The sequence below is a fragment of the Acinonyx jubatus genome, chromosome C2, assembly GCF_027475565.1.
Source record: "Acinonyx jubatus isolate Ajub_Pintada_27869175 chromosome C2, VMU_Ajub_asm_v1.0, whole genome shotgun sequence".
Classification (NCBI taxonomy): Eukaryota; Metazoa; Chordata; class Mammalia; order Carnivora; family Felidae; genus Acinonyx; species Acinonyx jubatus.
The window spans coordinates 70,893,444-70,913,899 of record NC_069384.1 but is presented as its reverse complement, the minus strand read 5'-3'; the positions used below and the strand labels follow the sequence as shown (position 1 = coordinate 70,913,899).

General features: G+C 39.7%; 1 protein-coding gene across 1 annotated transcript in view; it reads left to right on the top strand.

The window, feature by feature from the left end:
* Positions 1 to 8,671: 8,671 nt before the first annotated feature.
* UBXN7 (UBX domain protein 7) overlaps positions 8,672 to 20,456 on the top strand; it is a 58,053-nt gene continuing 46,268 nt past the window's right edge. The window contains exon 1 of the mRNA XM_027061108.2: positions 8,672 to 8,826. Within this exon, the coding sequence (XP_026916909.1) occupies positions 8,754 to 8,826 (73 nt within the window). The 5' untranslated portion in view covers positions 8,672 to 8,753. The remainder of the gene's footprint in view (positions 8,827 to 20,456) is intronic.

The window sequence follows — 20,456 nt, the reverse complement described above, 5'->3', positions numbered from 1 at the left end:
ACTAAGGGTCAGAACAACATAGGAATTTAGCAGGAAGGTGGACACAATTCAGCCCATAAAAAGAGTACAATATGAAACATCCCCTATAACACTAAGACCCCTCTGGTAAGAGAGAGAACCAGAAGTAAATAACCCTTCTACCTCCTGTCACCGTGGGGCTGTATGGAAACTTGCCTTGGAGATGGGTCATGGAGAGTGGGGGTTGTCTGTGACAACATGTAGCCCCAGACCAGCTCCCACATGTCAATTTGTAGTCCAAATTCATATCACTTGTATGGTTCAGAAAGCATCAAAATTGTATCTAGTTTAGATTGGTCCCAGCATGGTAGTGCCCCTAAATGGTTGGCAGGAACAAAGGTAAATCCCCTCTAGAGAAATGTGCCTCCACCTAAGACCTCGAAGAATTGCCATAAATACTTTTGCAAAAACTAATCACGTCATGTAAAAACAATAAAAAACTAAGCACACCCACAGAAACCTAGGCACTACGTATAAAAAACAGTGTAAATAATAGACAGAATGAATACATACTGGAATTATCAGACATGGATTTAAAAATAGCTGTGAGGGACGCCTGGGTGGCTCAGTCAGTTGAACATCCGAGTCGGTTTCAGCTCAGGTCATGATCTCACAGTTTGTGGGTTTGAGCCCCACGTCAGGTTCTGTGCTGACAGTGCAAAGCCTGCGTGGGATTGTCTCTCCTTCTGGCTCTCTCTCTCCCCCTTCCCCTGCTCTCTCTTTCTCTCTCAAAATAAATAAATCAATTAAAAAAAAAAAAAGGTTCTAGGTAAAGGTAGAATCAGAAAAAAGGGAAGTGGAGGAATATTTCATCGTGCTCAGGGTGAAGCTTTATGAATGGAGCAGATTCTATTCCCCTCCTTCTCTCTCTGTAAAAGCATCAGACTTTAAGGAGGCATCCACCTTCCTCCACAACACCATATGCTTTACTAAACCAGTTATGTTTATCTCACATCCCTTGGCAGGGATGGCTTTCAGAACAAAATTCTGACTCAATTCAGACTGATAAATTTTGAAGGGAAGTCTCCCAAGGGACTTCTAGAAAACAATTCTCAAAAAAAAAAAAAGACCTGTTAAGAGACATAAGGCAAGTAGTTCTTTCCCTAGATGTCATTGTATCTGAATGTGATGCTTGGAACTGCTGTTTCTATCTTGCTACCAGCATAGGGCAAAGCTCAGACAGATGAAGGGAAGTCAAAACAGAAGCAGAGCTGAAGCCCTGTGGTCCTGGGATACAGACCCCGCCCTAACTTTCCTTATTATTTAGTAGGCTGAGTTAGGGTTTCCTGATATAATACATACTATCCTAAATGACTTAATGCCTGGGTCACAATAATATACCTTGTTGATGGCAGTAATACTGGGCTCACCTGAAAGACGCTGAAAAAAACCAAATATTTTCATTCTTTGGATTTTCTTTTTATAATTGCTGTGCACACCACTCCTTAGCATTTCTGTCAGTTCATTTCCGTTTGGGTCTAAATTCCAGTCTTACCCCTGATGTTACGGACATTTATAATTTTAATGTTGTCAAATGTATGACTTTTTCCCTTTGTGATTTGTGATTTTTATATCTTCTTGAAGAAATCTTTCCCTTCCTGGATCAGGACTTTTATGATACGCTTGAAGGCTTTCCTCCAATCACCTTGTGTTTCACGTGAATGGCGCCCCCTGGTGTACAAAGTGCGTGGCACCCCTTCCTTAACGGGTGCAAAGCAGTCCTACTTTTAAAATCATTAGGATAGGCCCCTGTATTCTCTTCTGAAATTGTCAAGTTTTGCTCTTCTTAATTAAATATTTAATCAATCTATAGTTTAGTTTTGTATCTTACATGGAGCTGGGAACCAATTTTATTTCGTCCCACGGCCACTGATGGCCATCCTTTAGTCCATCTTTTCCTTCACTGATTTGTAGTCACTTCTGTACAGTGTTCATATATGTTTGCGTCTACCTCTGAACTCTCTGTTTGTACTCTATTTGTCTTTTCCACCAATCCCTCACAGACTTAGTTACTATACATTTATAATAATTCTTGGTATCTAGTAGAGTAAAACTTCCTTCTTGTTCTACTTCAAAAGTGTCCTGACTACTGTTAATCCTTTATTCTTGAAATAAAAAAACACTTTTTAATGTTTTTGTTTATCTTCGAGAGAGAGAGACAGACAGACAGAGCAGGAGCATGGGAGGGATAGAGAGAGAAAGACGCAGAATCTGAAGCAGGCTCCGGGCTCTGAGCTGTCAGCACCGAGCCGAACACAGGGCTCGAACCCGTGAACTGCAAGATCATGACCTGAGCCAAAGTTGGATGTTTACCCAGGTGCCCCTGTTCTTGAATTTTAAAATAACCTTATTAAAATACTTGAGAAACTCTGTGGGATTTTAATTGGAATTACATTGAATTTATTGATTAATATATACAAAATTGACAACTTTATAATGCTGAGTCTTCCCAGACATGAGTATAGAATTTATTTAATGCCTATCAATAAACTTTTATCATTTTCTTCATAAAAGTTTGCATTTTTGTTAAATCTATGCTTAGGTATATACCTCATGTAAACATTTTTTGTTGCTATTATGAATGGGTTTTTTATTTTATTTTTATTTATTTTTGATGTTTATTTATTTTTCAGAGAGAGAGAGAGAGAGAGAGAGAGAGAGCTAGCAGAGAAGGGGCAGAGAGAGAGGGAGACCAGGATCCAAAGGGGGCTCTGTGCTGACAGCAGAGAGCCTGATGTGGGGCTCGAATTCACGAACCATGAGATCATGACCTAAGCTGAAGTCAGACACCTAACTGACTGAGCCACCCAGGCACCCCATGAGTGGGTTTTTTAAAATTGCAGCTTCAAACTGTTCGCTGCTCATGTTTAGGAATATAGTTTTAAAATGTGTATATTGGTTTCATATCCAGAAATATACCTGAGCTCTTTTGTTGGTCCTAAAGATTGTCTGTTGGTTTTCTTAGATTTTCTATGCAATCATATAGTCTATAATAATACTCTTTAATTTCTTTTAAAATTCTTTTACATATTCTTTCTTATCTTACTGCTAAGGCTAGAATTTCCAGCATACTGGTTGAATAAAAATAGTGATAGAGTGCATACTTCAAATAAATATTTTATTATTAAGTATAGTGCTGTTTACTCTGTGCTTTTGGTAAATACACTTCATTAGGTTGAAGAAGCTTCTTTCTCTACCTAAATTATTACATATTTTTTGCTATTGTTTTGCGAAGCGATATTCTTTTATATCATTGATTTTTCTGTATCTGATCAAATGGATCAAATAGTTTCCCTTATTTGTTCTACCATCATGAATTACATTGAAAGACCTTTTTACGGTAAAATTATGCTTGCATTGCTGAGATAAATCCAATTAAAAAATAGGGGGGGATGGGGGAGAGGAGAAAATGGGTGATGAGCATTGAGGAGGGCACTTGTTGGGATGAGCACTGGGTGTTGTATGTAAGCGATGAACCATGGGAATCTACCCCCAAAGCCAAGAGCAGACTTTACACACTGTAGGTTAGCCAATTTGACAATAAATTATATTTTTAAAAATGTATACATATATGCATGTACATGTGCATGTATAACTGGCTTCCTAAATTTTGGTTTTAATATTTTTATTTTTGTAAACTTAAGTGAGGCTGAGCTTTCATTTGCTGTTTTGTTTGGTTTTGATATTAAGGTTATCTTAGCTTCAGAGAAGGAGCTGTGTGTCCCATTTGTTTCTCTTTGTGGAATAATTTGCATATTATATATGCATAATAATTACATATGGGATTATCTGTTTCTTAATTCTTTTGATAGAAATCACCTGTAAAATCATCTGGGCCTGATTGTTTATTGGTATGGTGGATTCAATTTCATTAATTGTCATAAGTCTACTCATAGTTGAATCAGTTTTGGTAAATCCTATCTTTCCAGGAAACTGCCATTTATCTATTCCTAATTCATTGGCATAAAATTGCTCATAATATTCTTTTATTTAAATTTTTTTATTTTAATTTTATTTTTTTATATTTGTTTTTTTATAATGTTTTATTTATTTTCAAGAGAGAGAGAGAGAGTGCAAATGGGGGACAGGCAGAGTGAGAGGAAGACAGAATTGGAAGCAGACTCCAGGCTCTAAGCTGTCAGCACAGAGCCCGATGCAGGGCTCGAACCCATGAACCATGAGATCATGACTTGAGCCAAATTCGGATGCTTAACCAACTGAGCCACCCAGGCTCCAAAATTTTTTTTTAATGTTTACTCATTTTTGATAGAGAGAGCGTGAGTGGGGGAGGGCAGAGAGAGGGAGACACAGAAACCGAGGCAGGCTCCAGGCTCTAAGCTGTCAGCACAGAGCCCGATGCAGAGCTGGAACTCACAAACCGTAACTTGAACTGGAGTCGGACGCTTAACCCACTGAGCTCCCCTACATTTCCCCCTTCAAATTTCCCTAGGTTTAGGGATGTTGAGTTACTCATTTTCTAATCTCTAATGTAAACATTTAAGGTTACATTTTTTTCCTTAAGGTACTGTGAAAAATGCATCCCACAAATTTTGATATATATTTCCAAGATCATTCCATTTTAAATATTTTCCACTTTCTATTTGTGCCTATCGACTTCCTTTTGCCTCTCCAGACCCACTTCCTCCTTTCTCTATCCTGCTCTCTGGCACACAGACTGTCTGTATAGACATCAGTGGGCTGCTGTGCCCTCTTGTTTTCTTGTTGGGTTCTGCCAGTCGGGATTCCTGGCAGGAGATGAGAAAGGAGGAGAGCAAGGTCAGGGTATTTATTCCCTTGGTCTCTTCCATGAGATTGCCTCAAGCTGGTTACAACCCTTGACAGGTCACTGCTTCATAAAAGGTGACCTACTTTACAAATATGATTCTCTGTCCTTTGGGATTCCAGGAAGCCCTCTCTCATCCCTTTGGACCCAGAGGTTGTGACTATCCTGCTGTTGCAAGTTGCAAATCCTCCACTGTGCCTTGATTCCAGCATATCCCACCCACACCTTCATAATTTGTTCCTTTAATCTGTTATCTGTTGGTACTCCAGATGATACACCATTTTTATTTTGTCTTTGGTTCACAAATTATTTAGAAGTTTCTTTTTAACTTTCCAAGTATATGAGCTTAAGTTATTCTTTCAAAACTAATTTTTTAAGTTTATTTATTTAAGTAATCTCTACACCCAATGTGGGGCTCGAACTCACAACCCTGAGATCAGGAGCCACATGCTCTACTGACTGAGCTGGCCAGGTGCCCTTTTTAAAACTAATTTCTAATTTAACTGATATTTATTTATTTATTTATTTATTTATTTATTTATTTATTATTTTTTAATTGATATGTATTTAAAGAGCATGTTCTATATTATAATGGTTCTTTGATATTTGTTGAGACTTTGCGGTCAATTTTTATTTTGTGCCACATATGCTTGACTAGAAAAAGTATTTTCTGTATCTTTACTACTTTTGCTTGAGAGTAAGGGGTTGTATAATTGCATATTTGTCAAATTTCTTCTTTAAACATTAACTTTATTTGTACGCCCTTGAGATCATGTCATTAGGTGCATACAGGTTTAGAATTATTTTATCTTTCTGGTTGTTCTTTTTGTCATTATGTAGTGATCCTCTTTATCTCTAATGATACATTTTGCTTTAAAATCTACTCTGGCTTTCATTTCCTTAATACTACTTCTGAATGTCTTTTTTACATTTCCCTTCAACATTTATCCTTATGTTTTAGCTATGCCTTGTGTCAACAGTTGAACTTTTAAAAGCTATCTAATATAATTATCTGGTTTAAAAAAATATATTTTTGTAATGTTTAGTGAGAGAGAGAGAGAGAGAGAGAGCATGCGGTGGCGGGGCGGGGGGGGGGGGGGTGGGCAGGGGGCAGAGAGAGAGGGAGACAGAGTCCAAAGTAGGATCCAGGCTCTGAGCTGTCAGCACAGAGCCCAATGCAGGGCTCGAACCCATGAACTGTGAGATCATGACCTGAGCTGAAGTTCGATGCTGAACTGACTAAGCCACCCAGATGCCCCTATAATTCTATGCTTTTTAAACAAAAGAAATATTACCATTTAAAGTCAAAGTATAGTACATTTGTCTAGGATTCAAGAGATTTGGATTCTAGGATCCACCCTACCATTTTATAACCTTGAACAACTCAAACTCTGAATCTCAGGAGGGTCATGATAAAAGACAAGTGTTGAATCAGATTATTTTGACTGTACCTTCTAGCTCATTTACTCTGTCCAGTTTCATTAAATTACAGTAACATGTTACAGATTGTTTTGGGACAGGAACTCTTAAACCCAGACCTAAAATTAAAAACAAATCCTAGTGTAATTTGGTGAAATAATTCAAATAGTAACTGATGTTTAGCTTTGGGATATTTACTTTGTTATCTAAAATTTTAGTTTTTCATTATTCAATATATAATATTTTTGCAGTTTATTTTCTGAGGATAGCCCATTTTTTTAAAACGTATTTTCATGATTTGAGGAATGTATTTCAAGATATTTTCTTATGATTCTAAAGATCTTTCATATGTTAGTTCAAAATGGCTTTTTAAATAGAGTGTATTTGTTTTGAGAAAGAGAGTGCAAGTGCAGGAGGGTCAGTGTGAGAGGGAGAGACAGCATCCCAACCAGACTTCATGCTCAGTGCAGAGCCCAACTTGGGGCTCAATTACACAACGACTGTGAGATGGTGACCTGAGCCAAAATCAAGATTCAGATGCTTAATCACTTAACTGACTGAGCCACCCAGGTGCCCTGAAAAAGGCTTTTCAAAGTTGTATTATTAACTTCCTGCCTCATTATCTTTTATTTTTTTAATCTCTACAAAATATTTTCTAGAATTGTGGATAGCACAATCTTTACCACTTTCTCAAGATTAACCTAAAAATCACATCACTGAATTCTAAGACCTTGGAAATAAATCTACAGATCTTGGTAGCCTCTCCACTGTCACCACAGAGCCTGATTCAGGGCTCGATCTCATGAACCGGATGATAATGACCTGAGACAAAATCAAGAGTCAGATGTTTAACTGACTGAGCCACCCAGGCACTTCAGGAGCCTGTTTCCTGATATCATAGCAGTCATAGCTTCAATCATATCAGTCATATTTCCTGCAGCTATAACTCTATAGTTATCTTCATTTGACTTGGTTATTTCTTTTTTTAATGTTTATTTATTTTGGGGCACCTGGGTGGCTCAGTTGGTTAAGCATCTTACTTAAGCTCAGGTCATGATCTCACCAATGGTAGGTTCCAGCCCTGCATCAGGCTCTGTGCTGACAGCTCAGAGCCTGGAGCCTGCTTCAGATTCTGTGTCTCCCTCTCTCTTTCTGTCCCTCGCCCGTGTTTTTGTCTCTCTCTCACAAATAAACATTTAAAAAAAATTAAAAAAAAAACTTTTTCTAAATGTTTATTTGTGAGAGAGAGAGAACGAGTGGGAGAGGGGTAGAGAGAGAATCCTAAGTAGGCCCCATACTCAGCGCCGAGCCCAACGTGGGGCTCACTCTCATGAGGGTGAGAGCATGACCTGAGCCAAAATCAAGAGTTAGACACTTAGCGACCGAGCCAACCCAGGCGCCCTAGACGTGGTTATTTCTTAATTCACCCCAATAGCACATTTAGACTCAGGGTGGGTCAATTCTCCAGACGACTCATCTTTTATAGGGTCATTTTCCTATGTAGCTGCAAAGTATGTGGGTGGGAGGTTAGAACCTAAAAATAAGTTTCCTTAATTTTATTCTCATAAATAAAGGGAAGGATAATCAGATTTGCGTGCATCCCTATAATTGTTTTAAAAATATAATATACTAATATTATCTTTGTTTCAAAACAAAGGATAAAAAGCCCTCAAAGTCTCTTTTTGCCATCCCCCCCATTGCTCCCTTCTCTAGGGGTAACCAGTAACGTTTTGTGTACAACTTTCCAGTGCCCTTTCTATACATATACACATATAGTGTATATACATATACACGTTTTCTTTTTACATAAATGACACCTCTTCGTTTTATAGACCAGGAAACTAAGTGAAATCTTGAGGGGAGGCATGGATTGACGAATGTATTGAAGGAAAGTGGACTGGACAATCATTTATTTAAATCTACTATATGTCAGACTGTTGCGTCCAGTGCTTTATTGGCACAGAAGGGTTCTGGGATTTTACTTCTGTTGGATGGATCCTCGCACCAGGTTAGCCAAACAATTAGTTTAAAGGTTGGCGAGCAGGTGCGAAAGTCGCTTCAATGCGATGAGGTAGGATTTGTATTTTGACAGGAGCTGCAGGAAAACCTAGCAGAGGGCTGTAGAGCTGCAAAAAAAAGAAGGAAAACTGTCAACGGCAGTTGGGTCTGTCAATAAACCTTGTGAAACTGAAACGCGAAGAGCCTACTACCTGCCGAGCCCTCAGCTTATTTCGGAAACCAGGAACAGATATCGCATCTGTGACACCGGCCTTAGAGCTTGGAGAAGAAGGCACCAGAGGTTGCAAGGAAGGATGCAGCCGGCAGGCAGCAACCGGGCAGCCAACCCGGAGAGCAGAGAGCGCTCCCGGACGGGCCTGGAAGTGCGCCTGCGCTGACCGCCGCGGGGGGGCGGGGCGGGAGGGGCGGAGTTTGGGGGCGGTCAATGAGCCTGCGCAAACCGCGCGGCGAGGTGGGGGAGGGAGGTCCGTGTGTGTCTGTGTTGTTGTTCGGCGGCAGCGGCGGCGGCGGTAAGATGGCTGCCCACGGGGGCTCCGCGGCGTCCTCGGCGCTGAAGGGGTTAATTCAGCAGTTCACCGCCATCACCGGTAAGAGACGCGGTTACCGGAAGGTGGAGAGTGGGGTCTGGAGCGGACCGCCGTTCCGCCCTGGGCTTCCCCTTACCTTCATGCATTTCTCCCTCGGGCTTTACCCATACCTCCCGTCCTCCCTTCTGAGGAAGAGGCGACGACGGCGTCGGGTCTCCGGGTTCAGGCGGGAGACAGCCCCCCCGCGTACCCCATGCCTTGTTCTCGGTCTCTTCGCAGTGTGGAGGGAGACACCCCCACCCCCCTACTACCCCCCCTTGTCAGCTAAGACCCGGGGAATGGGCCGATCCCATCCGCCCCCGCCGGTCCGGGGACCTGGGGGCGGGAGAGGTGGGGGGCCGCACCCGGGCCACCGCCCTCCTCCTTCTTCATCATCTTCTCTTCTCTGTGCAGCCCTGGGGTGCAGTGCATCTTCTCACCTCCTTTTTCCATTCTTCCTTAGTCAGGTCATTCTCCCTTAGTCCCTGGCCTGCCCTTCCCCTTTCTGGGCCCCTCAGAGCCATCGCCGTGGCCCTGGCGTGCTCGGGCCCTCCCGCCTTAACGGCGAGGATGGTGGCTTCGACAGCGCCTTTACCGATCCTGGGGGATAGGCCGCTGTAAAGAGGGGTGCTGAGGAGTACCTTCAAGACAGAGGTTTAAAGAAAAAGAATGAGGGGGAGCCCCCCCCCCCTCCAACCTTAAGAGGGAAGGCATGGAAGAATCCTGGGTGGCGTTTCCCACCTCCCCATAATAAAATCATAAAGACTGGGACGATGGCGCCGGATCCTCCTGCTGATAAAATAGGGATGGCGGCAGAAACTTCTTGGAGAGAAAGTCAGTTTCTGGGTGTCAGTATTCCCCAAGCCCCCAGTTATTCTTTTTCTTTGGACCCCTGCGAAGGGCACACGCAGATCCTCTTACCGCCTGGAGGAAAGGCCCTAAGCCATTCTATGAATTCTCTATGCCTTGTTTCCCTCTGATGGTGCTGAACTTTTTTTGCATGAGTTATTAGAGGGCGGAGCAAATGATGAAGTTCTCTGTGGAGTGATTTGAGAGAAGAGTACTCCATGTGCCTGAGTGTAATTTTGCCGTTCTAGTTTGTCATTTTGGAAGGAGGTTAGAATGTTAGTTCCCTCCCTCAGCAGATCTATACTTTATCTGGTTATTTGTTAGGTGCAGACAATGTTTCTACTGTTAATGCACCTAGAGTTTGACGTATGAGATCTGGTTAAGTAAAATTTTATATTGTTCTAACCAGACAGATTGTATGCAAGTTGCCGTTTTACAGTTTAAAGCTAGTTTTATCTTTTGCTCTGCAATGACAACTAGATGTTTCATACATTATCTAGCTGGTGGGCATGAAACGTTTACATCAAAATCGGTAAAGTAAGATTTGTAATAAAATTGGGATGAGGAATGGAATGATCATCTTTTCTTAATGTTTTAAAACTTTTGTGATTGGACTGTTAAAGATGTAATACACTTCCCAATGTCTAAGCAGATCACAGTTATTGGGAAAATTAGAAAATTATTGTGTATATAAGTTAATGTTGCAGCATTATGTTTTCATAGAAAAATCTTCGTAGTGAGTCAGATATGGAAGTAATTATTATTAATCTTTAGATTTTTATGGAGTTGATTTAAGATGCCACCTATTTAATTTCAGTTTTTTATGCTAATTACCACCACTTCAGGAACTCAGACTGTTTTTATAGTAACAACCACCCCTTCAGGAACTCAGAACCTCATGTTATTACTTCTAATGGAACTTTTTGGGACAAAACCCAAAGTGTGATGAGATAAAATGGCTCACTTATTTGCTTTAAATCTGTTTGTTTGCTAGCCCACATGGCTTATTTCTTGGTCACAGGCCTTTCTATTCCTGAATTATGTTGGAGATCCTTAGTAAACAGTGTATCTGGAAGTCTGCAGAAGGGAAAATATCTTAGATTGTCCTTGATGTATTATGAATCTCTATTAATAATTTTGGGTTGTTTTTTTTTTTTTACAAGAGAGTAATTAACTGTTAGAAACACATGATTGACCCCTTTAGTCTTTTTCACATTTCTATTTTACTTTATTTTATTTTAGTGAGCTCTGCCCTTAATGTGGGGCTCAAACTCATGACCCTCAGATCAAGCTCTATTGACTGAGCCAGCCAGGCGCCGCCTTTTCGATATATTTTAAAAAGATAGTTTGGGGTTCTGTTCACATATATTTTAAATTGTAGTATTTATGACAAAAGGGTATTTGATATTTTTTCATTGCTGAATGAATTAAACTGACCTTAAGAGCTTATGCTCTGATTTCAGAAAGATTTTACTTATCTGGACGCTCAACATTCTGGTTAAAGCAATATATTTTCAAAAATGTGAGCCTTACCTTTCCTGTGGCATTTAGAAATAGAAAACTGAAAGAATTTTAAGTCTTATTTCTTGCTAAGAAGAACAAATGTATATGATATATGGGTATGAAATAATGGCTCTGAATTTTTTTTTCTCTGAGTTTAGTTGACACACGTTATATTAGCGTCGGGTGTAATGACTCTGGTTTTTATTTTATTTTATTTTATTTTATTTTATTTTATTTTTTAAATATATGAAATTTATTGTCAAATTGGTTTCCATACAACACCCAGTGCTCATCCCAAAAGAAGCCCTCTTCAATACCCATCACCCACCCTCCTCTCCCTCCCACCTCCCATCAGCCCTCATTTTGTTCTGTTTTTTGTATTTTGTTTTATTTTTAAAATTTGTATTTATTTTTAAATAGGCTCCATACCCAACTTGGGGCTTGAACTCGTGACCCTAAGATTAAGGGTCACGTGCTTTACCAACTGAGCCTGCCAGGCACCCTGACTCTGATTTTTAAAAAAAAAAAAATTATTAAAAAAAATCATACACACAGGGTGCCTGGGTGGCTTAGTTGGTTAAGTGTCCGACTTCAGCTCAGGTCAAGCCCCACGTTGGGCTCTGTGCTGACAGTGTGGAGTCTGGAACCTGCTTCAGATTCTGTGTCTTCCTCTGTCTCTCTCTCTGCCCCTCCCCCACTCATGCTCTGTCTCTCTGTCTCAAAAATAAACACTAAAAAAAAATTCAAAATCACACACACAAAAAAAATCACAACATGAAATGATTTTGAAAGAAGTTAAAGCTAACCTCTCAGCAGCATTATTTATTTACATATTATCTTCCAAATCTTGTTTGCATACTTTTATTTTTACTTTTTCTTATTTTTATATTGTAGATCATTGTATACATAATTTAGAATTGTAAGATTTTCAATTAATATTACGTCATAAACATTTTTTCTGTGATCAAACTCTGATAACCAAGTAGCCAAGGGAAGTGATAGTCTTTGAAAATAATCAACATTGAGAAACTATATACCTTTACCATTGATGATGTTGGAATCATTTGAAGCTGCATAGAAAACCAGTCCTGTTACTTTATAGTCTACTACATTTTGCAGTATTATTCAGTTTGATCTCTCTTGATATTCATCATACTTGGGTTTGAATGACTGCTGACTGCTTTCAAAAGTCACATTAGTCCTCAAAACATGAGGAAGGAATGTGCTGTTAGATCTGAAGGTAAATCTAAAAGAACAATAAAAAAATTATTTAAGTAATTTCTATACCCAACATGGCCCGCCCCCCCATGCCCTCCAAAAGAACAACTTTTAAAAATGTTTTGAACCGGGGCGCTTGGCTGGCTTAGTCATAAGTGTGTGTGACTCTTGATCTCAGGGTCATGAGTTCGAGCCCCAAGTTGGGTATAGAAATTACTTAAATGAATAAATAAAAACTTTTTTTAAAAAGGACTAAAATTTAAATAAATAAATAATTATTAAAAAAATGTTTTGAACCATGGCAGTATCCCATTAACACCAGCTTAGGCTAACATTCAGGCACACATAGACAAAATGCACAGATGTAATCAGAATAATTTCATTAGATGAAAGATACGTAGATGCTATAGAATTGGTGAAGAAATAAACAGGCAATAGAAGGTAAGGACAAACTGTGAGGGAGTAGAAAGTGGAGGCTGAGAGAGTACAAAAGGTTGTTAGGATAGAATTCTGTAAAGTTTTGTGCATAGTAGGCATTCACATACTTAATTAAATTTATATACTTTTTTATTTTAGAGAGAGAGAGCGCGTGCAAGTGGGGGAGAAGAGCAGAGAGAGAGAAAGAGAGAGAGAGTCTTAAGCAGGCTCCATGCTCAGCACAGAGACTGACAGGGGGCATGGTGGGGGGAGGTGATGGGGGCTCTATCCCACAACTCTGAGATCATGACCTGAGCTGAAATTAAGAGTTGGATGCTCAACCGGCTGAGCCACCCTTATGCTCCACTTAATGAAACTATAGAATCTCAGTTATAGAAGAGACCTTAGTTTAATCTCTCTCTAAAATTGTTGAATGAACGCATATTAGTTACAGAAATTAGAAAACTGACGTGTGTAGTATTTGGCTTTGTGGCTAATTTCTATACATACTCTTTTCTACAATTTATTTCTCTTTGGTTAATATTAAAATGTATTTCTCTGTCAGAAATGGTGGTTGTAAGTGTTCTAGATATCAAGAGACAACTCTTGGAATTTTAAAAACTATTTCAGAAGGTGATTATGTTTGAGCAGAAGTTAGAGAGGCATAAATTTTGAGTTGTGGGGGCACCTGGGTGGCTCAGTTGGTTAAGTGTCTGACTTTGGCTCAGGTTATGATCTTGCGGTTTGTGAGTTCAAGTCCCATGTAAGGCTCTGTGCTGACAGCTCAGAGCCTGGAGCCTGCTTTGGATTATGCGTCTCCCTCTCTCTCTTTGCCTCCCCCACTCACATTCTCTCTCTCTCTCAAAAATGAATAAACATTAAAAAAAAAAAAAAAAAAGAAGTCGTAGTGTCTTTGGGCACCTGGGTGGCTCAGTCGGTTGAGCGTCAGACTTCGGCTCAGGTCATGGTCTCACAGTCTGGGAGTTTGAGCCCCGTGTCAGGCTCCATGCTGACAGCTCAGTGCCTGGAGCTTGCTTTGGATTCTGTGTCCCTCTCCCCCTGCCCCTCCACTGCTCACACTCTGTTTCTCTGTCTCTCAAACATAATAAAACATTAGAAAAAAATTAAAAAAAATAAATTTTGAATTGTGAATGGAATCTTACTAATAAACTTAATATGATAGACTGCTGTGTGCCAGGCATGGTTCAGATCTGGGGGATACTACTGTGAGCAAGACAAGGTGTCTATGCTCAAAAAGCATAAAAGTTAATGAGAATACAGACACAAATAGGTGTTACAATACAGTTGGAGAATGGTAGGGAGCTATTATGGGAGCACAAAACATGGAGGTAAAGAAAGGCTTCCTAGAAGAAATAAGTTTTTAGCTAAACCTAGAGGAGAGATGTTTCTGATAGGAGGAACATGTACAAAGGCCTGAAGGAGGAAGGGCAGAAAGAGAGAGGGACAGATATATACATATACAGACAAGAAAGGAGAGACAATAGGTTTAGGGAATTGATAATTCCAAATGAATAGGGCATAGCTAGTGGGAGATGCAGTAAATTGAGCTGAAGAGATAAGAGGGCAGGTGCCAGATTAGGAAAGGCCTGTAACCCATGTTAAGAAATCTTGGCTGTATCCCAAGTGTAGGGGGAGTCAATGAAAAATTTAATTGGAGGAGTGACATAACCAGATTTTGGTTTTTTTTTTTTAGAAAGAGCTACTTATAGTGGAGAAGGGGTAGGCATAGAGATGAGTAGAAGACTGTTGCATTAATCCAAGGAAGATACTGGTGTCTTGAAATAAGGTTGTGGCAGAGAAGTGGAAGATAAGGGAAGAAAGGTGGGAAAAAGTCACAGGAGTCAGAATGAAGCTTAGGATTCTGTTTCAGACATCTAGGTATATAAAGGTGCTATTTGTGAATGTTACGGGATAGTAGGAGAGGTTTGGGGAGAAGATGATTAGTTCGGTTTTAGATAGACTTCCAAGTAGAGCTGTTCAATAAGCAAATGAGTATTGGTCTGGAAAGAGAAGAGACATCTGAGGAGTCATAGTGATGGCGGTTGAAGCTATTAAAAGTAGATAGCTTCTTGCAGGGGAGAGTGTACTGTGAGGAAACAGTAGGCTCCAGGACCCAAAGTTGAAGGAACACTTACTCTGACGCACTGCAAAGGAAAAAGTACAGAGAAGACTCCAAAGAAACCAAAGGTATAGGAGGAAAACCAGGAGAATGTGACGGTGCTTCCAACATTAGGAGTATGGAAGTAACTCGTATTATGTAGGCATTTGAGGAAACCAGAAATCATTTAACATTCATAGTTTTTGTTTTTGTTGTTTTTTGGGGGGGGTCAGGGCTGGAAGATATATTAAAAACCATCTTGACCCATTTCTGAGTTTATCAAATGAAAGTAAAGTGACTTGGGGTTATATGTCTAGGTCAGTGCTCCTCAAACTTACTTGGAGGAAAGGACCTTTTTTTTTTAAAATTTCCATTCTTTGTGTACCAGCACTTTTATAAAATACAATAAAAATTAATGGCTTCAAAAATGAAATAAAAACACATACAAAATATAAGCCCAAATTCTTTTCAAAATTAAGGTACAATTTGCATGCAGTACAATCTGCCCTTTTTAGTGTGTGGTTATAAGTTTTGATAAGTGTGTACAATTCTGTAACCACAGTGAAGATGCAAAACAATTCTGTCATCCTCAGAAAATTTCTCCTGCCCCTTTGTAGTCAACCCTTCCCCCTACCTGTAGCCTAATCTTTTTGTCTGTTGTTTTTCTTTTCTAGAATGTAATATAAATGGAATCACAGTATGTAGCCTTTTGAGTCTGGCTTCTTTTCACTTAGCATTTGAAATTCATTCATATCATTGTGGTATGCGTAGTTCCTGCCCCTTTTTTTTGGTGAATAGTATACCATTGAATGAATGTACTACAATTTGTTTATCCATTCATTAAGTAAATGGGTAGTTGTGTTGTTTCCACTTTGTGAGATTATAAATAAAGTTGCTAAAAACATTAGTGTACAATGTGTGAATGTAAGTTTTTGTTTCTCTTGGATAAATACCTAGAGTGGGATTATTGGATTATGTGATAGGTGTATAACTTTAAGAAATTGCCAGTTTTCCAAGGTCATGATTACAATTCTGCATTCCCATCAGTAATATATGAGAGTTGAGTTACCCATTTGGTAGTTTTAATTTTTTGTAGTCATTTTAATAGGTGTATAATAGTATAGTATTGTGGTTTTAATTTGAATTTCCCTAGTGACTAATGATACTGGGCATTTTTTCATATGGTAATTTGCCATCCATAAATTTTTCAAGCCTGAACTTTTAATTCCACAGACATAAAATTACTCTATCAAATTGTCATAAAAATTTCTAAATGCTTGCACCCGAATTTCTGTTTTAATCTTGTCATGGACTAGAGATAGCTGGTGTGAAGCCCACACTTTGAGTAACACTGGTCTTAGATAATGGCAGAACAAGGACTAGAATTCTGGTGTCTTTACTCCTAGGCCCATGCATTTTTCACCATATCACTACTACTACCTCACTCTAGTTTCCTTTTTGTTGATCCAACAAAAATTATCTTTGTTTATCTGTCCCCGAACCTAATCATTTCATTCCTCTTATACTTAGTAAATTTAGTTTTCTGGGTATAAAGGTTTTTGTAATGCTTTCTATTCCTGAATGCTTAAGAACTTCAGGATGGGATACTGATGAGACACCGTATTTCTTGCAACTATCACCCACTCCTGTTTCCTAGGTGGACAGTCTAGCTTATTTTGTTATTATTTCTGGGGGACTGTAGAACCAAAAAGGAGTCTCTTTGTGTCTCTGTCATTTCTCTTCTCTATCCTTCTGGGATAAGAAGGGCTCTATAGAGGGATTCTTTCTTTTCTTTCTTTTTATCTGTCTCTGTCTCTGTGACTGCTATACTTTGGCTCCTTGATAGTAGTGGAGAGACTGTCATTTTTTTGGCACTGGAAAGTAATGTAGAAAAAAGGCATAAGGGACTACTATAGTTTGAAGAATCTCTTGACTCTTCCAGCTGTAGTGGAGATGTGGACTGCGTTAGGGCTATTTCCCATATCATAACAGTAATGGAGAGAGTGTGAACTAAGAGGCCACAGCAAAGAAATGGGGACTGGTAAATTGTGTACCATAGGATGGGTTAAACAATGTACTTTGGTGCCATTAGTAAGCTTAAAATAGATAGAAGGAAGAAAAGATAGGGGTATAATAAAAAGAGTGTATGTAGTGAGAAACAGTAGAGTGGGGCTCCTGCCATTGATTACAGATTGAATTTTTGTGTTCCCTCCGTCCCCCCCCCCAACATTTCATATGTTGATATCCTAAACCCCCAGTGTGATGGTATCAGGAGATGGGGGCCTTTGGAAGGTGATTAGGTCATGAGGATGGAGCTCTCATGAGGACGACTAGTATCCTTAAAAAAGATACCCCAGGAGGGGTGCCTGGGTGGCTCAGTTGGTTAAGTGTCTGACTTCGGCTCAGGTCACGATCTCACGGTTCGTGGGTTTGAACCTCTGCATCGGGCTCTGTGCTGACAGCTCAGAGTCTGGAGCCTGCTTCAGAGTCTCTGTCTCCCTCTCTCTCTGTCCCTCCCCCGCTTATGATCTGTCTCTCTCTCTCAAAATAAATAAACATTTTAAAAAAAGAGAGAGCTCAGGAAGCCTTCTTGCCCCTACTGTGAGGACATAGTAAGGAGACAACAGTTTTTGTTTTTGTTTTTTTATATATGTTTTCTAAAAATTTATGTATTTTAAAGTTTATTTATTTTGAGAGAGAGAGAGAGAGAGCAAGCGAGTGTGTGAGTCAGGGAGGGGCAAAGAGAGGGGGAGAGAGAGATCCCAAGCAGGCTCTGTGCCATCAGCACAGAGCCTGACACAGGGCTCAATTCCACAAACTGAGATCATGACCCAAGCTGAAATCAGGAGTCAGATGCTTAACCAACTAAGCCACTCGAGTGCTCCCAATTTCTTTTATTTTTTAAAGTTATCTTTACGCCCAGCATGGGGCTCAAACTCACAACCCTCAGATCAAGAGTTGCATGCTCTACCAACTCAGCTGGGTACCCCAAGGTAGCTGTCTTTGAACCAGGAAGCGGGCCTGTACCCCACACCAAATCTTCTGGGGCCTTCATCCTGGACTTCCCAGCCTCCAGAACTGTGAGACATAAATGTTGTTTAAGCCACCCAGTCAATGGTATTTTTGTTATAGCATCCCAAACACACTAAGATGCAAGGTTAGATTAAGCTATCCTGTTGCTATCTATAATACTGAGACTTCAAAATAAGCCTATTTAAACAACTATACAGATAATATAAATCTGCAAACTTGTGGGGTGCCTGGGCGGCTCAGTCAGTTAAATGTCTGACTCTTGATTTTGGCTCAGGTCATGATCTCATGGTTTGTGAAGTTGAACCCTGTGTTGGGCTCTGCGCTGACAGCACAGAGCCTACTTCTCTCTCTCTCTCCCTCTCTCTCTCTCTCAATAAACTTAAAAAAAAAAACAAAAATAAATCTGCAAACTTGCGTTATTAGTTCCCCTTCCCTTTAAAAAAGGTATGTTTTTATTCTGAATGTAATAAGCTTCACATTTTTTATAGCTGACCCATCAAAAATACTTATTATCTCTGAATATATGGGTAAAACTTGCAACTTGATTAAACTTGTTGACTACTGTTTCTTTCCCCTACGTATCATTTAGTCCTCCATACTTTTCCTCTGCCTTCTCAGTTAACCTTCACTTCTTCATATTCTGTTTAATTCAGTGGGAGTGTTACTGGCATTTTGGCTGGGACAATTTTTTATTGTATAGGATTGTTCCATCTGTTGCAGAAGATTTGGCATTTGTATTCGTTTCCAGTGGCTGCTATAACAAATTACCACAAACTGCATGGCTTAACACACATTTATTCTCTTACAGTTCTGGAGGTGGTGAGTCTGAAATGAAGGTGTGAGCAGTCTTTGGGGAAGGGGAGGCATTTTTCAATATGCTATAACATCCCTGGCTTTTCTCCACTAAATGCCAGTAGTGCTCCCCCAGCCTCCAGTCATGAAACACCAAAAATGGTCTCTCACATTACTAAATACCTCTACTACTTCCCAACATAAAGAACCACTGGAACCTTTAATTATCTCTCTGTTGTCTTCTGTTTCTAAAATGATACACTAAATGATACAAGTGATACACCAAGAATGATTATAGGAGCAAGATGACTCAGATAATTTGGCTTTATTTCAGAAAGTGAATGGTGTACTTTGTTTCTTTGGTCCCTCTCTAATACTACCTTCTTCAGTCTTGCCAGGATTTAGCATGTACTTCCCTTAAAAAATAAATATTCATGGGTAGAGGCCCCTCTTTTTTTTTTCTTTTTTGAAACACTCTTACAGGTCACTATCCTGACAAGCTCCAGTGATGCAGGTTGTCCTGTCAGATTGTCAGTAGAGATACGATAGGGCCATCTCTGGGATATGCTGCCTACAGCTTAGATTCTGACATCAAATGGTTAAGTAAGGATTATAAGTAGGATGGCAATTCTAGGCCTCAAGTGTTGACACCATCTGCCCCTAAAATATCACAGTTATATTTCCTTTATTAGGGCTTTATTTTTGTGTCTTAAAGTCACTCCCTTTAAGAATGACTTTAAAGAATTCCCTTTAGAAGCCCTTTTCATAAAGTTCAATAAACCTATGGACCTAGGAGATTTTGGAATACTTACCTATACTTTTATTAAGTTTTCTGTTGTTTCTATATCAGCTCCTGATGCTTCTCATTCATACTGGAATGCTGCATAGTTATAAATTTTTTTTTTTTAATGTTTTTATTTACTTTTGAGAGACAGAGCGTGGGCAGGGGGGAGGGGCAGAGAGAGAGGGAGACACAGACTCCAAAGCAGGCTGCAGACTCCAGGCTCCCAAGCTGTCAGCATAGAGCCCAATGTGAGGCTCGAACCCACGGGCTGTGAGATCATGACCTGAGCCAAAGTCAGGCGCTTAACCAACTGAGCCATCCAGGCACCCCATGTTATAAATTTCTTTAAAGCAGATCTCTTTTGGTATTGTTTCATTCTTTATAACATTCACTTTTTCTAGAATGATAGTTCTTATTTTACTCCTGCTTTAAAAAAAATGAGTGTTTAACATGAGTGAAGTACATGTTCATACATCAGATGAATGAGGGAAAGGAAACTGAGATTTCTTACTCTGCCTGCCTGTTTGCCAATAAAGAACTGTGCCAAGTTCTTTAATGTGAATTTTCTTTTTTTTTTAATGTTTTTATTTATTTTTTGAGAGAGAAAGAGAGCAGAAGCAGAGGAGGGGCAAAGAGAGAGGGGGACAGAGGATGTGAACCAGGCTTTGCACTGACAGGCTGACAGCAGCAAGCCCACCTGGGGCTCGAACTCATGAACCGTGAGATTGTGACCTGAGGTAAAATCACATACTCAACCGACTGAACCACCCAGGTGCCCTTCTGTGAATTTTCTTAATCTACACAAGTATTTCATGAAGTTGATAATATCTTCATTTTATAACTGAGGAAACTGAGAGCTAGAGAAATTAGTAACTAGATCAAAGTCATAAAACTAGTGAATGAAAGAACTAGAAGTCAAATTCAGGTTTATCTGAG